The sequence below is a fragment of the Pleuronectes platessa genome, chromosome 10, assembly GCF_947347685.1.
Source record: "Pleuronectes platessa chromosome 10, fPlePla1.1, whole genome shotgun sequence".
In the NCBI taxonomy this organism is placed as follows: Eukaryota; Metazoa; Chordata; class Actinopteri; order Pleuronectiformes; family Pleuronectidae; genus Pleuronectes; species Pleuronectes platessa.
Window position 1 is genome coordinate 19,260,197 of NC_070635.1, and position 16,619 is coordinate 19,276,815.

Here is a 16,619-nt window from a genome sequence, read left to right on the forward strand (position 1 = left end):
AAGTCATTAGGAGCGGGTTGATCCCAGTCTCCATCATTCTCGGTGCTTAAGCTTCCTTGGGCAAGACACTGATCCCCAAACTTCACCTGACACCTGTGCCGCAAGTGTGTGAGTGACGTGTGATGGAATAAGTGCTGCCCAGTGATGCACTGTATGAATATGTGTGTGACTAGAAATGCACTATAGGAATTTACCAAGTGTTTGGAAATTAAACTTTAATTTGGGTGAATATGTTTGTCAAATAACAAGACGCTGTATAGAAGATCACATGATTACAGCTCTTCAGTGAACTCCTTAATGCTAGGGCAAGTAAGAGAGAAGTTTGCTGTCAGCGACGACTAGAGATGATCTCCTTGGAAACCAGGGTCGATGACAACTCTTCATTCTGCACAGCTCATTTGCACTGGAGCCAGAGTCTGTGCCATGAGGTACCACCAAGCAAAATGAGTGGATTATCCAGCTCTCTGCTCTTCACGCTGGTTCACTAGCAACACAAAGCTTGCACAGTTTTAGCAGATATACGGAACGTCACCATGGCAACCCATGCTGCACACTTTAGAGGATCAGACCATCGCATCATCGTTCCCACAGGATCCTGACAAGGACACGTTTACTGATTTTATAACAACGAGTACTGTGAAGATACCTGGAAGTAGAAAGTAGAAAAAGGCTTCGTGTCCGTCATTAGAGAATACGGTCATTGCCCGGGATCCTGAAAGATGCTACAACATAGAAGCAACAAGAAACACAAATGAAAAGAGACAAAATAACTTCAAACAATGAGTCATTCTGTGTGTCTAGTTGAATGACTTTCCAACAAGTAAACTGGTCTGTCAGTGTAAACAGAGGCTCTGATCCCACCATATTCCACACACACAGCCACAGTAACACTTTTCTAACACAGGCTGTTCCATGGAAGGCAGACATGCAGTGTTATCATAGATGTTTAATGAATTGTTCATCCATGAGGCGCAAACACAGATCATCAGTGTTGCAAGAAGTGGACGGACTGTCTGAGCAGCATCACAACAAGCACAAGCATCAGCAGAAGGTTAGTGTCTCAGATCTCTCTGAGTTCACTGACGATGTGTACTGTTATTCCTGCACAGTGGATCTGATCGTCTTCAGCTTCTCCGCTGAGCTCTAACGCCGGGTTCACACCGGACGCGGAAGCGACGCCGAAGCACTGCAGGTCACGGGTCAAAGAGAGGAAGTTGCAGCTGCATGCATAGGAAAAGCGTCTGAGAAACTGTGATAAGCAATGTGAACAATATTTACCTGCACCAAGGAGGTAATGTTTTCACCTCTGTCAATTTGTTTTTTAGTTGGTTTGTTTGAAAGCAAGATAACACAAACACATCTGGACAGATTAACATAAAACTTCTGTTATGGGTCCACGAAGAACCCATTCAATTTTTCGAGATAGGGAGCAAGTAATTCAACATGGCGAAATAGGGTATTTTTCAACATTTTCCATGATTTCACAGAGAATAATTTAATACATCGTGTAGAAAACCCCCTGATAATAATGAATGTGTGAAAATTGGTGCAGATCCAAATAAAAATATGGATCTAGGCAAAGTTTATGTTGTTTTAACACGACTATTGGTGGATGTTCTACCAAGAGCCATTGTCCTTTTGACTTAGTTCAGGAGACTGGTGTTTACATTAATTTGAACTTGATTATTATCATTTTTATTCTTATTATTAGAAATAGTAGTAGTTGTAGTAGAATTATCATTATTGTAATTATTATTATCTAAGTTATCATTTTTGGTTCAGAATCGAGATTCCCTCCACACCAGCTGGTGGCGCTATTTCGCATTTTTACCGTAACACATCATGAGGAAGAAGACTCGTGGACATTACTGCGCTGCCGTCGGAACCCGCAGGAACTCAGGGGATCCGTCTGACGTAACTTGTTAAAGGTCAGATGTGTCTTTCTGTCTGTCTGTCTGTGTCTGTATCCGCCTGTCTGTGTCTGTGAGTGAGAGAGACAGTTGTTCTCAGTGTCTCTCGCTCTCTCTGTCTCTCTGTCAGTGTCTCTCTCTCTGTGTCTGTCTCTCTCGCTGTTTCTCAGTGTCTGTCTGTCTGTGTGTATGTCCCTCAGTGTGACTCCACGACTCCTCCTGTCAGCTGCTGTTCACCTTCTTCATGTGCAGCCTCCTGCGGGCTCCACAAACACGAGCCCTCTGTCATAGCAGCGGAATAACCCGACTCGCCGTGTTCCTCATTCACCTGCTGCTTATCACTGGTGCCTGTCCCGGACCTTTGCTGTTAAAGTCCCGAAATGTCGTGTGAGACCAGACATGAAATATTCCGGTTGTCTTTTAAATACTAAATCTTTTTTCATCGGTAAGCTTTTGTATATGTTTGACATATGTTTGGTAACATTATATTTTTTCACGTCATTTTCTTGTCTTCTGTTTTTTTTAACTGATCATCCCTCTCTTGTTCACCTCTTTTTAAAAAGGAAGTGCTGTAGAGAAAAGTTGTTTATTATTATAATTGTTATTATTATAAGTGTCGGTAATCGCAGGGCAATACAGGGCCTGAGATAATATCTCTAAAGAGGGTGTAGTGCAGAATTTGTGTGTTTATTCATTGCAATTTGGTTTCAAAGATACAAACTGAGATGAAACATTGCTTTAAAAAGTCTCAAACGTACTGTAACTTGTCAATCTCCACAACCATAAACTGGCAAAAGGGTGTGTATATAAACATATATATATAACTTAATGAGTGAATATCAATGTTTGGCAGCAGCATATCAATTATTGTATCTCATAAGTCAGGCAACAATATATAGCCTTACTGATATTTTCTTCCAAGCCCAAATAGTATTGTATTAACTCTGTTTGCCAAGTAAGGGTGTATTTTAGTTGTTGACAAAGAGGGAGGGGGGAAATAATATATCATTGGTCTACAGGAAGTATTTTAAGATTTAAATATTTAAACAGAAACACAGCCATTGGGTTGATTATATAAGAAAGTCCTGGAAGTCCTTTGAGTCTGTGTTTGGGGGGGGGGGGGGACTGATAAACTAACTGTTTTTCATATCACCACCCACAGGCCTCTTTAGCAGACACACCCTGCCCCAGCTACATACTCACCCGCTGTCTCCTCACCTCCCCTCACCCTGTCAGTGGGTCGCTGCACGCCAATGACAACTGTAGCAGTCCTGGGAGGGGGGATCGGGGGGTTGGCAGCGGCTTACTACCTTTGCAAGAGCCCCCAGGTTTCCAAGGTAACACATACAAACAGACACACACACACACCACATGATGGAATGATCTATATCTGATATACCTTCCGACCCAATTCTACCTGCCCTGTGTATAATAACGTCTATAATAATAGAATGCACATATAAGAAAAATGAATAATAAAGGTTTATAGAAGTGAGGAATGTCGTTTGTTTCATCCACTGTGCAGTTGTCCTCTTGAATAGCTGCACTGCACTTTGAATATTCTTAATGAATCTTCACCATTAAGGTCCCCTCTTCTTAAAAAAAAGTTTGAAAACACGTCTGATTTGGAATAACCCCACTTTTGTGTGGCTTGTTAAAGTTTGTCTTCACGTGTCTGAATGACATGAGGATGACTTGACAACTCACAAATGAAGCTACATCTTTACACCTCTGGACTGTAGTTCATGCTAATGTACCACTGACAAAGAGGATTAGGTGTGTAGAACTGCAGGCAGGATACATGACAATGTGTATGGCGTGCATTTGAATGGGGTCTTGTGTTCTTCTCGACCTTAAAGTTTGGTTCAGATCTCTGACTAAAATGTTCCCACACGGGAAACTGATGTGGGAATTGAAAATGATTTGAAAATGCCCCTGGAGTTCTGCAGTCTCAGGGTTATTTATCCATCCTGAGGTAATTAAACTGGTTTAACCTGCAGGCCGACCAGTGACCTGTGTGGAGTTTGAACGTTCTCCCTGTGGGACCTTTCAACCCTCACAGGCATAGATAATGGACGGATGGATATCAATATCAAAACATGTGAAGGACTTGGACACCTAGATTTCTGCATTTGTTCTTCATCTGTGGACTATGTTTGTACGAGCCTTGGTTGTGGTGTCTTAGCAGTCTGTCTCCTCTGTGTCTCCAGGTCATCCTTGTGGAGGCCAGCAGCCGTGTGGGAGGTTGGCTGTCGTCCACCAGGAGGGCGGATGGAGCCGTGTTTGAACATGGGCCCAGAGGGATTCGACCTGCTGGGGCGGTTGGACGCAACACACTCAACATGGTGCGTTCTACCACAGAAATGTAGCTATAGTTAGGGTTATGTTAACTTATGATTTTTATCATTATCTTACACTGTAAAGTCAACAGCACAGGTTTAAGAAAATAACCTGATCTGAAAAACAAATGAACTCAATACATAAGATGGAACTCTGAAGTAGGCTGCTTGATATTGAGGACATCTTTGGGGAACTTGGGGATAAATCAAATCCTGATGGTGACCATAGTGCTCAACCACACAAGGGAAAAAGGTGAATGAAAACACAAAGCTAAACTGGAGGACCCATTGTTGAGGAATCATATTCACATGAATAAAGTAGGAGATAATGAAGTCTTTAACTCATCTAGACCGTTTGAAGGTTTCTCTGCCTGATCTGCAGAGGTTCGTTTCAGTCAGCCTGACTCAGCATCTCAGATATAAGTGATCGAAGTGAAAGCAATACTCGAACATTCAGGACCTCGGAAAACGGATGTAAACTTGTCCCAAACTCTTTGTTTGTGTGTGTGTGTGTCTGTGTAGGTGGACGACCTGGGCCTTGCTGGGGAGATTCTTCCAGTCACCTACAGTCATGTTGCCTCCAAGAACAGATATCTGTATGTGAAGGGACAGCTCCACAAGATGCCCTCAGGAATCAGGTCAGATGTTGTTGTTTGATTTGTCAGCGTTAACTTCAGAGCTACTTGAATCCATCTAAAAGAACAGAAAGTTAGATTTCACTCAAATGTTGTTTGTCCATCATAACATCTTATGCTGAGTGGCTCTGTCCATTTATTTATTTTGTAACACTGAAGTGGAATGTGTTCTGTCACAGCTGGGTGTGTTGTGAATTTTCTATTACTCCGTTCAGTGTTATCTGGGGAGACAGACTGACACGGTCACTATCAGTATAGTGCCAAGAAACAGGCTGTGGAGCTAAAACAGGACACATGTTACTGTGCAACTAATTTAAAACCAGGTAAAGACAGATGAAAGGAACTATTTATTTTCCATTGCTCACCTGCTGTAAGTCAGACATGTTGTAAGTTGCTGTGAGGACTTTACAGGGAGCTGCTTCATGAAATTAGATGTCTTTATTTTCAACTGTTGGAAGGACCCCTGCTGACTCATCAATGATAATCCCAAGATTCAGTTTGACAGCGAATCACTGTTCATGCCGCCTCAGGCTCCTTTTCTTATTTCCCCAACTTTTTTAGCTGTCCCCTTTTGTCATACATTGCTTACTAGTGGCTTATTTCAGCTGACCCCCATCTGAACATGTGGTTTTTTCACTGTGAAATTACTTCTTTCATTCTACAAACAACATCTCAGGGAATTTCCCCAAATTTAATACAAAGTTTAATTAGAACCAAGGATGAAATGATGTGATTTTTTTGTGATGAACGGTCTCTGTTACCTCACAAAACATACGTTTGGCTCTAACTCAAGAATTCATCTTATTTTTATGACATAATATACAATATTTGTGACAGTTTATATAATAAACTACAACTGAGGTTTAGCTAATAAAGTGACCACTGAGTGTGTTGTCATCACTTTGTGTAGGACTGTGTATTGACTTAGTCTGTGCTAAAACCACACACCTTGTGATTTTCACATGTACTACTACTGCACTACTCAACGTCTTTCTACTACCTTCTTCCTTTCAGTGGACTTTTGCGGACAGTCCCGCCCTTCTCTCGTCCCCTCCTGTTGAGCGTTGCCATGGAGATACTTGTGAAGAAAAACAAGGAGGACGATGAATCTATCCATTCATTTGTTACTCGGAGGCTGGGAAAGGAGGTGAGGGGACTTGCTTAAGACATCGTAATTTCTCATTCAGATTCTTTATTTTATGTATATATATGAATAAACAAATGATGAACAAGGATCACGTCTTTTGTCTTAAGTACTAACGACAGACGGACAAGACATGTCACCTGTATAGAAAGGGATGTCTCGTGGCTCACAGGTAGCTGTCAGGTGACACAGGTACGCACATTTAACCAGGTGAGCTACCTGTGACCTGGTTAAATGTGCGTACCTGTGTCATGTGACAAGGCCTTGTCACAGTGGCCTGGATTCTAATCTGGCCTGAGTCTCTTTTCTGCATGTTATTCCCTCTCTCTCTCTCCAGCCTTTCCTGTCTCTCCCTCCACTGTCTCTGTCAAGAAAGACAAAATAACCAAAACAAAAAATGAAAAGGTTGTGGGGCGGACATGTCCTTTTAAACCTGATTTTGTGAGATTCAAAATTGATATTTGTCAATGCCACCAGTTGTCTTATGTGACTATTCGATTTTGATTTGCTTGCTATCTCATTTTGATTTCCTCCTCTGTGTGTGTGTCTAGTTGGCGGACATAGCTGTGGACAGTTTGTGTCGTGGAGTGTTTGCAGGGGACTGCAGGAAGTTAAGCATACGCTCTTGTTTTCCGCCGCTCTACAACGCAGAGCAGCATAGAGGTTCCCTGACACTGGGCATGCTGCTGGGCTCAGGTAAACTTTTCCACTTACTGTTACTGTTTCTGTTTGACTTTCCCATTTAGCTGTGAGGGTGAAGCTTCTCACACAAACAACCAATCTCTAGACGATCATCTCTAATCCTAATAACTTGCAAATAAAATTCATTTTTTCTGTGCTCCTGATGACTCCTCTGTATAATCCCTTAACCAGTTGAGGCTCTGCTGCTCAGAGTGTGTTTGGTTGGTCTGCTCTGGGCTTCTGTAGAAACACTGCATACAACATGGCGGAAGAGGACCCTGTCCTATCAAAGATTTATCTGCTCTACTCTGTAAAATGCTAATGTAAAGATAATGAAAACAAAAAAGTTCTTAACATGCAGTTAAAAAGCAAGCTGACGTGCAGTATCAACAGGGTCCGTTCTCATACCACTGGGTAATTTGAACACTAACATCACACCAGGACTGTCCTACTGTATTTCTGTCCATCTCAGTGACATAAGCTTGAAGTCTGATGCTTGTTTCATTTGATATATATATAAATATATATATATATAAGTATTGTGTCCTGTTGTATGTATGAAAACCTCAGGTCCCACTCCTGTGATCCCCCCTGGCCCACTGGCTCAGAGGTCTATAGAAGAGTCGTGGGCCCAGTGGTCCCTGAGAAGAGGAGTGGAGTCCCTCCCCGAATCCATCACAGACTACCTTCAACAAAGCGGGAGAGTAGAGCTTCACAGAGACGCAGCTGTTAGAAACATCTGTCCCTCAAACTCTGGCTGGAAGGTCAGTGAGGATCATGAACTGTTTTTGCCAGAATGTGACAATATGAATGTGATGCTCAGATGTAGCTGGTTTATTATTGTGAAGTCAAACTAACGCGATAATTAAGAAACTCACATCGCAAGCTGGAATGGAACCTTTCGGCAGTCCGAGTCCCATCTCCACCACTTTAAAAAGTCTTGGTTGGTGGCTGAAGTGCTTGATTCACAGAGCTGGATGGTGCCTCGATTTTTTACCAGCGGACACTCTGGGACCATGCTGGCGAGTTGTTCCTCATATCTTGCAGCCGCTGCTCTCATCGACCTTGCGAAGTGTGCCTTGGACATGTGGGCTGACACGGTGAGTTCTTCAAAGAGTTCAGGATGCGTTCCTCCCACTGTTCTCCCCAGTGGGCCGTCCCACAGCACAAGGTCTCCAACAGCTCTACTCCTCTGTGGCGCCAGCTGACCTTCTTTGTGGCTAATGAGCAGACTTATTTCTTTAGGTCTCCGGAGTTCATCCAGCGGTACATCTGGGAAGAATCTCTGGAGCCGCTTTGGTGTCACATGTTTGTGTATCTCTGCAATGCTGTCAAGTCCATAACACACCAATTGGTGGGCTCTGAGAGTGCCTTTTGGTGTTTTCACTCTGATCTTGAGGAGGTATCGTTTAGTCTCTACACAAACCTCCATGCCCCCAACTCCATGGACGACAAGTGCGACTTCTTCACTTTTGAGGTTTAGCCTGCTTGCAGTCTTGTGGGTTATGTAATTTGTGTCAGAAGCCAAATCGATTAATGTTCCAATTTTCTGCCCAGCGTTTGCTGTGACCTCGACAAGCATCATCAGCACTGGCAGCTCTTGAAGTCCGCTTTCCCCTAAAAGGCTTGGTTGGTCTTTAACAGTATTGAAAGCCCTGGATGCAGTATTGGAAAACACATTTCGGCATTGGTTTGCCAATTCAGGTGAGAGTTTCCCGAAGAAATCCTCCTGCTCCTCTGTGTACTTCCTCCTGCTTTTATCCCCTTCCGGACCAAACCTGCTCCTCTTCTGACCCTCGCTGCTTTTCTTTGCCTCAGCGTTGGGGCATAGATAGAAGTGGTGCTCAGGAGTATCTCCATCCTTGCAGTCCTGGTTTCTGCACAGGAATCCAGGTTTGCACTGTGAGCCCTCGCCATGAACCTCCAAACATCTCTTGCATGCTCCCAATCTTTTTACTGCAGCTCTCTTCTCTGCTAGTTTCAGTGCTCGGAACGGTCTGCAAAAATAGATCTTTGTCCTGTGTTTAACATCATTGCAGACCACACACCCTTCTTGGTCTTTGCTTGATTTGGTTGACTTGGTTCCGGCATATCTTGGCTCCACCTTGGTTTCTCTCCTGCTTGGCTCTTCCTCCTCCAATTGCTCAAGCTGTTCATATATGCTTTCCTGGCCTTTGAGGAATGCCAAGAGACTGTCGAACCGATTACTTGATGTCACATCATTTCTTCTGTCAGCTGCATACACAAGCCATTCCTTCTTGAGTGTCTCCGGGAGTTTACTTTCAATGGACTTAGTCACAAGGGGATTTTTAATAGCACCTGTGTCCCCAAGGTCACTCAAATCTTGAAGTGCTTTCCCCACAGCTTGAATTAAGTCGACGATTTTCCGTGGCTGGTGACTTTTAACAGCTGGCATCTTCTGTATCCCCTCGACTATTTCTATGGCAATGGATGTTTGGTTGCCATAGCGGTTCTCTAGCACACGGAAGATGTCATCAGACGTGTTGTAAGCCGTGAGCCGAAGGTCTCGTGTGATTTTATCCTCCAGGCTGTCTAGTAGCTGGACCTTTTTCACTTCTTTTGAGCCAGTCGGCCTGGTAACTCCCGTCAAGCAGAAGGGAGCTATCCTGGTACGTAGGGCATTTCAGGAAGCAAAGGGTGGAAGTGCACCTGTGAAGGACTCATGGGATACAGCGCTCTCAGATGCACTTAGGGAGGATGCAATAAAGCTCTTTGAGGAGTACGGCCAACTTGCCAAAGTCAAGTTCACCAGAGCACTGACTCCCCCAAGCTTTACTGATGGTCCCTTGGCGATCACATTCTCTGATGGTAGCGAGCATACTTATGGAGCAGTGATGTACCTCCGATGGAGTTCAGACCAGGGCCCGGTCATCCGGCTGGTGGAGTCCAAAGCAAAACTTACTCCTTTGGATCAAGGAGGGGATGCTGTCAAAGCAGAAATGTGTGGAGCAGTGTTTGCCTCACGGCTGAAAAAGTACTTTGAACTGCACAGCCGAATCCAGATTCAGAGGTGGTACCATTTTGTTGATAGCCAGACCATCCTTGGTGCCATACAGCGGGAAAGCTATGGGTATCAGACGTTCTTCGCAAATAGGATCGGGGAGATTCAAAGCAACACAAGGGTCCAGGACTGGTGGTGGATTCCTGGCCCACAAAACATTGCGGACGTTATAACAAGAGGAGCCAGCCATCAAGACCTTGATGAGGACTCAGAGTGGCAAAAAGGTCTGAAGTTTCTAAGCTTGCCAGTGGAGGAGTGGCCAATCACATCAGCCAAAGAACTCGCAGCCACTGCCAGGGAGAATGTCACAAAACTTCAAAAAAAGGCATATGTTGCTGCACTGACCAGAGCTCAGGCTAAGAAGCAGCCAGTGGAGCACGAACTGAAACAGGAGGCACAAACGGAGCAAAGGAGGCTACCTGCGGGGTCAGCAATCCAAACGCTGGTGGATGTCAGGAGATACAGCACTCTGAGCCGTCTGGTAAAGACAGTTGCATGGATCTGGAGAGCGGCAAAACAGTTTGGCAAACCAGGTCAAGCCGTGGAGAGTCCAAAGTGGGAGGCAATCTCCTCCACAGGAGTCATCTCTGTAAGGGAACGAGAGGATGCCCTGAGAGACATTTTTCTTGCAGCACAAGAAAACACAACCTTCCCTGGCACCACGTTAGACAGGCTTGTGGTCCACAAAGCCAAAGAGACTGGGCTGCTGGTCTGTGGAGGCCGAGTGCAAAGCTTCAAGGAAGCTCAAGTTAGCATCCCCCTCTTACCCTATGGCGCCTGGGTGTCCGAGCTGATAGCTCGAGAGGCCCACAATGAAGGTCATGAGGGAGTGGCTGGAACCCTCCTAAAAATGAGGAGGAAGGCATGGGTCGTTAAAGGGAGGAGGATCGCACAAAAAGTTGTTGATGGTTGCATGGTCTGCAGGAAAAGAAAAGCAAAGACGTGTCAACAAGTAATGGCTGACTTGCCGCCAGAAAGGACTGAACCTGCTGCGCCATTTGAGTTCACATCAGTTGACCTCTTTGGCCCTTACCAAGTTAAAGATGACGTCAAGAAGAGAGTGACACTAAAGGTCTGGGGAGTTGTCTTTTGCTGCATGGCAAGCAGAGCCATTCACACCGAGCTGGCAAACACCCTGTCAACTGAAAGCCTCCTAATGGCTTATCAAAGGTTCACAGCAATCAGAGGTCATCCAAGAAAGATGTTGTCGGACCCAGGCACCAATTTTATTGGAGCAAAACCAGTCCTGGAGGAGCTCTACAGGGTTTTAGACCTAGACAGAGCAAACCTTGAAGAGACCGCCGCAAGGAATGGGACTGAGTGGCAGTGGAAAATCCATCCAGCCGATTCTCCACACAGGAATGGTGCTGCAGTGAGAATTGTAAAGAGGGCCCTCCAGAGTCTTGGGAATGAGGCCTCACTAAGCTACAGTGAGTTCCAGACAACTCTTTACATCGCAGCCAACCTAGCAAATGAGCGCCCAATTGACGCAAGAGTACAGAGCAGAGAGGACTGCATTCAGTATGTCACACCCAACACTCTCCTACTGGGCCGGGCCTCTCAAAGTGGGGACTTGAAAACCTTCGACTTTCACAACTACCCGTACAAAAGACTGAGAGCGATGCAGTCGGAGGTGACCAGGTTCTGGAGGACCTGGAGCCAACTCGCTGGTCCGAACTTATTTGTCCGAAGCAAATGGCATACTGGACAAAGAAATGTTGCCATCGGAGATGTTGTGTGGCTGTGTGACCAAAATGCACTACGAGGGCAATTCAAGCTTGGAAGAGTCATCAGCACGACCCCAGATGATAAAGGCGTTGTAAGGGACGTCAATGTAAGAGTTTTCCCAAGCTACTGTGTCCCGGTCACGAGAGCTCCGAAAGGCAAGTCAATTCCTGGAATCAGGAGGGAAAAGATCCAAGCCACCGTCCTTCACAGGGACGTCAGGCGGCTCGTTGTCCTATTACCTGCAGAAGAACAGACAGAAAGTCAAAAGCAGCAGGGAAAGGAGAACCAAGTTTGCCTTTGAAGCTGTCGATCTTCACACCGTTTCCAGGCGAAGATCGAGTGGGAGGTGTGAAGTCAAACTAACGCGATAATTAAGAAACTCACATCGCAAGCTGGTATGGAACCTTTCGGCAGTCCGAGTTTGCCGCACGGACTGTAAAGGAGGCGGCAGAACATCTACATAAGGAAGTGAAGAGAGAAGACGCAAACTGAAGCGTGCTTAGTATCTGATCCCGTGCAAACAAATCTACAAACGCCAGAGAGGCAGCCGGTAAGACACCGAGCCCATCAGGAGAGACTGCGGACCCCAAATGAAATGTTTGTGCGTTCGATAGCCGCTAGTGTTAGCCACGGGGCCGAACCGGCAGTGCCGTGGTTAACCCTGTAAATGCCAGTGTTTGTCAAGTTTGATTCTCATTCATAATTTAATGATGTCATGATTGTTTAAATTAGGAACATGATTGTTGAGTGAGCTTATATGTTGCAGATTAATAAGTTAAAATGATTATGATGAAATTATATTATTATGATGACATTTAAAAATTAGGTAAATGTAAATTATTTAAAATCTGTAATAGTAACTTAATAAAATCCCTAGATACATTAATAATGATAAAAGTGGGAGAATTTAGGTTGCACTGTTTAATTTAAGAGGGAAAAGGCAATAATTGTTGAAATGTATATTTTCCAGAACATTGTAGAAACAACCTTTTTCTTGTTTATTGTTTTAAAAGGTTTTTCACCTAACTGCTACCTGCTTACTAGCAAAGGACCTACTTGCCTGAAACCTTAAAATCACAAAATAAAAGAAGATAAAAAGGAAAAGAAAAGTGTGGTTATTGAGTGAAGCCCAGCAACTCTGCGTAGATTTCCAACTCCTTCAAGTGGAGACTGCACAAAGAAAGGGAGTAACTTGACAATTATAGAGATTATACATATTTTAGTAACCAAACTAGGTTGTGATGTTCTGTGATATTTGCACACAATTTTAGCTATGTAGTGTCACATCTCCTCTCTCTGCCATCAGCCTCAGTTTATCAAGTTAGAATACTGAAGGGAGATGGTAACCAAGGTGGATATTTGACCTGCTAAACATCTGAGTGGAGTTTCTAGGTCGGGAAACAAAACAGGCTGTTATTTGGCAACTTTCATGAAAGATGTGTGTCTGTGTGTAGATCAATTTGGAGGATGGAGTCGTATCAGCCGATCACATCATCTCTGCTCTGCCTGCTAAAGGTCAGTGGTGACGACTGGACCTCAGCTCTTCTAGTGTTCGTCTGATCAGCGGCAGAAACTCTTCACTGTATTTTGTACAAATTGAAATTATACAACTAGACAAACTCACAATTTTTACCAAAATAAAAAATGCTGCTACAAAACAATATATATAATTTATATATAACCATCACATGTCATCACATCTCTCTGTTACCACAGCCCTCTCGTCAGCCCTGCCTTCCTCCTGTCAACCTCTCATCCAGGAGCTGCAGGACATCGCCACGGTAACGGTCGCTGTGGTAAATCTGGAGTATGACGGTTCCATCTTGCCTGCAATGGTGAGATCTACTCAGAGACGCACACAAAACACTGTTGTGGGCAGTAGAGGACTGTTTGACAGTGGTAAACTTATTAAAATGTATATTCATGATTTTTCTCCGATGAAAATGTGACTCCACTCTGAGGCGTTTGTGCCTGAGGTTCAAGCTCATTCTCATCCTCATGCCTAACAAATCTGTACTAATGAAGCTCAGGCAGTAGCATTGTGCCCGTTCTCATTCTGATGACCTTTCAGGTGCCAACAACAAAGCAAACGATGCAAACAGTAATACTTTGCCTCTGGAAATAATTCAAACATTTTCTGGGGTTGCTCCTTGAGTCAGCTCATGTCAGTCGAGCCACGCAGCAACGCAGAACACAGAACAGATGGATAGAAGTAGAGACGGGGGATGGAAAAAACTGTGTTATTCATTTCTGTTGCATACTCAGATACTCTGTGTCTGGCTGACATTGTTATCAGCGGCCTGGCAGGACAGAGGGTGTGATAGAATTCCATCAGTGAGCTGTTACCAAGACACTAACGTTTACTTGCACTGACTGTGTCTGAATTTGATGTCGTCATGTCCAAGATAAAAAAAAAAACACACCAGGTTCAATGGAACTAAATATGCAGACCTGGTTGCGGAGTGCAGGGCAGGCGGATAGAACACAAAACTCTGTCCGGTAAAGATCGGCACTAGGGGCTTTGTTGGAAGCTCAACATTACACCTGCTCTGAAACAAAAGCAAGGAGTTACACAAAGCCACTAGGGAGCTTTCTGGAGAGGCAGAAAGAGACAGTCTCTGGTAATGGCTAGGAAGGTTCGACAAGATTTGGGGAGCCAGCAGCTCCTGAGAACATTTAGCTGAGGGGAGTGTCAGGGAGACGTCCTGGTTCACAGATGATGTTCTGGGAGAAGTGTCGAAACACTCCACAGCAGATAACCCTGCAGCTTATAAGAGGGTCACCTGTGGATATGTAAAATGACACACACACACACACACTAAGCTGAAGCATTGTGAAAGTCCTGTTTCTTTTCAGTGGAAGTTTTTGTTTCTAGAAGTGACAATAAAAATCCTTCTCTTTGACTCTGTCAGGGTTTTGGTCACCTGGTTCCATCATCCGAGGATCGGGGTTTGCTCGGGGTCACCTATGACTCTGTTCCCTTCCCTGAACACAACAGACCTGATGGGCAGACGACTAGACTGACGGTAAATACACACACACACACAGACGCACACCTTTTAGCTCTTGTTTGGGCTCCACCAGAGTTGTTCCACTGAAGAAAGTTAAGTTGTGGCGCAGTTTTATGTAGTTTTCCTTTGGAATATTATTTCTTATAGGGCTGTGCTTAAACATGAAGTAGAGATGACTGGTGGAGGCCAGCACAGGAAAACCCAAACAATTAGCTGAAAGCTGTTATTATGCTTCCAATGATTATCTGTGTGGCTTCATCACTCAGTCTCACATTGAGCCTCACACATAATCATTCGATCCATCTTGTTAATAATATTATTTGTCATAATATTAATTGTGGCAGCTGAAGAGGGACATAGCCATGCAGGTGGTATCTGCAGTGAACCATCTTGTTGTCGGGTGAGTCCACATCTCTGACCTAAACTCATGTGACCGTGTCGTCTAGGTGATGATGGGCGGGGCCTGGTTTCAGGAAGAGTTCGGGGACCCAGAAACAGTGTCAGAGGAGCGTCTTCTAGCAAGAGCCACAGAGGCGGTGCACTGCCACCTGGGAGTCACCGCAGCCCCCAGGTGGAGCTGGGTGGCTCTACAAAGGGTGAGACAGGACAGTCTGTGGATTCAAACATGAAGTCCAGACCAGCTAAAGATTCATGTCAATGATTCAAATATGATTCTCTGTTGTTACATCCCTATTTCATTCATTCTTAATTGTATCTTAGATACTGAAGATACTGCACAGTATCTTCACTCATCACTGGTTCCCGTCCCCTGGCCTTTGACTTATACTACATCTTGACTATACTGTAGGTTGTTGTAACAGTGATGACATTTCTGCTGTGTTTCTCTCACCAGGACTGCATACCTCAGTACTATGAAGGACACTACAGGAGAGTTGGTGAGTGTTGACTTCTGCATCGCATCTAAAGATGATGTATTTACAGGCTGAAGTGAAACATCTTTGTAAGGAGTGTCTGTTTCCCTGTACAGAGTCCATGCGTAGCTTCATAAAGAAGAAAAGTCTCTCGCTGTCTCTGATTGGTTCCTGCTATGATGGCGTGTCGGTGAATGATGTCATCTTCAGTGGACGGAGAGCTGTGGAGGAGTTGTTGGGGACTGGGGTTTGATAAAGTAGGCAGCACCTCACCAGGAGGATGCTTTGTGTTGTGAAGGCAGGGAGCCAATATCACCCATGTGCCAGCATCCGTCATTTTTCTACCGATAATGCCTCCTACCTCTCTGGTGCTGCATCCTTCGGACACTGCATTTGAGGACCTTTTGCTTCACAGCGGCGCGACAAGGCGCTCCCAATTTAAAGGCTCCTCAGAATGTAGGGGATAAATGCGTCCTGCCATTCCCCAGAAACGAAGGCTCCAACGTGTTGATCTTTCCCAGACAAATCTATCCCAGGATGCATTGCGTTTCAGTGACAAACTGTTTTTCGAAGAGGTTACAGCTAACAGAAGCAACAAAAACATCCAACGCCTGAGTATCATGCTTTAACTTAACCAAGCAGCTAATGCTACACTTAGTTAAAAACCAATGTTCATTCAAACTCTCTCATAGCAATAAGCCTCTTTAGACCAAACCTTCTCATTTCGGTTCGGACTTCACGGTCAATTCAGGCCACGAAGGAGGTGGTCTTTGTGGGCCGGGCAGACCACGTCCTCAGAAGGACGCAACCCCTGAATTGAGACACAGCTGCAGCCTGTTGTATTGTTGCTGCAGTGGCCTGATTAGCCTCATGACTGGTCAGTCTGGACATTGGCAGATAAAGTCATATTTCTCTACTACTGCTGTGTATAAGATTGTATTTTAATACTGCAGTATCCAAATAAAATGACAGGTTGTTTAATACATGCTGTGTCGAGGTCAAGCACCTGTTTCTGTTGTGATTCTAGTCCTCATGAGTTTATTTATGTGTTGATACATGGTCTTTATTGCGTCCCAGTATGTGGGATTTACCTACTGATGTGACCCGCACTTTAAATAAAGCCTTGTTGTAACTACAAGCTGTTTGTCATGTATGTACACACATTTATATTAACTGTCACCATCTGATTTCTACATTATTCTGTTACACTGACGCTTTTGCTTGGAGACTTTCATCAGGTCATGCAAGTATCTCTCCAAAGGCACAATCTGAATGTT

The 16,619-nt window shown here is 44.5% G+C and overlaps 1 protein-coding gene across 3 annotated transcripts; it reads left to right on the forward strand.

Moving 5' to 3' along the window:
• The first annotated feature begins 1,827 nt into the window (after nt 1-1,827).
• On the forward strand, nt 1,828-16,480 carry ppox (protoporphyrinogen oxidase). Of its 3 annotated transcripts, XM_053433160.1 has the most exons (14): nt 1,832-1,928; nt 2,111-2,355; nt 3,073-3,247; nt 4,121-4,255; nt 4,772-4,887; nt 5,899-6,031; nt 6,580-6,719; nt 7,275-7,473; nt 12,914-12,974; nt 13,176-13,294; nt 14,372-14,485; nt 14,917-15,066; nt 15,324-15,366; nt 15,459-16,480. In XM_053433160.1, exons 3-14 carry the CDS (start codon nt 3,164-3,166, stop codon nt 15,593-15,595), a joined length of 1,431 nt encoding a protein of 476 aa, XP_053289135.1. In that variant the 5' UTR covers nt 1,832-1,928; nt 2,111-2,355; nt 3,073-3,163; the 3' UTR covers nt 15,596-16,480. The 3 variants fall into 3 exon arrangements, 2 of the variants coding, with proteins under 2 accessions (XP_053289136.1, XP_053289135.1); XM_053433161.1 differs by lacking the exon at nt 2,111-2,355 and having other exon boundaries at nt 1,828-1,928; XR_008339919.1 differs by lacking the exons at nt 1,832-1,928; nt 2,111-2,355; nt 3,073-3,247; ... (7 more) ...; nt 15,324-15,366; nt 15,459-16,480 and adding an exon at nt 8,423-12,009 and having other exon boundaries at nt 13,176-13,255.
• Nucleotides 16,481-16,619: the final 139 nt, after the last annotated feature.

Coding starts and splice junctions, on each gene's coding strand:
- ppox (XM_053433161.1), top strand. CDS start 3,164: ATGACAACTGTAGCAGTCCTGGGAGGGGGGATCGGGGGGTTGGCAGCG. Junction 7,474..12,913: donor CCTCAAACTCTGGCTGGAAG/GTCAGTGAGGAT, acceptor GTCTGTGTGTAG/ATCAATTTGGAGGATGGAGT. Junction 12,975..13,175: donor CTCTGCTCTGCCTGCTAAAG/GTCAGTGGTGAC, acceptor CTGTTACCACAG/CCCTCTCGTCAGCCCTGCCT.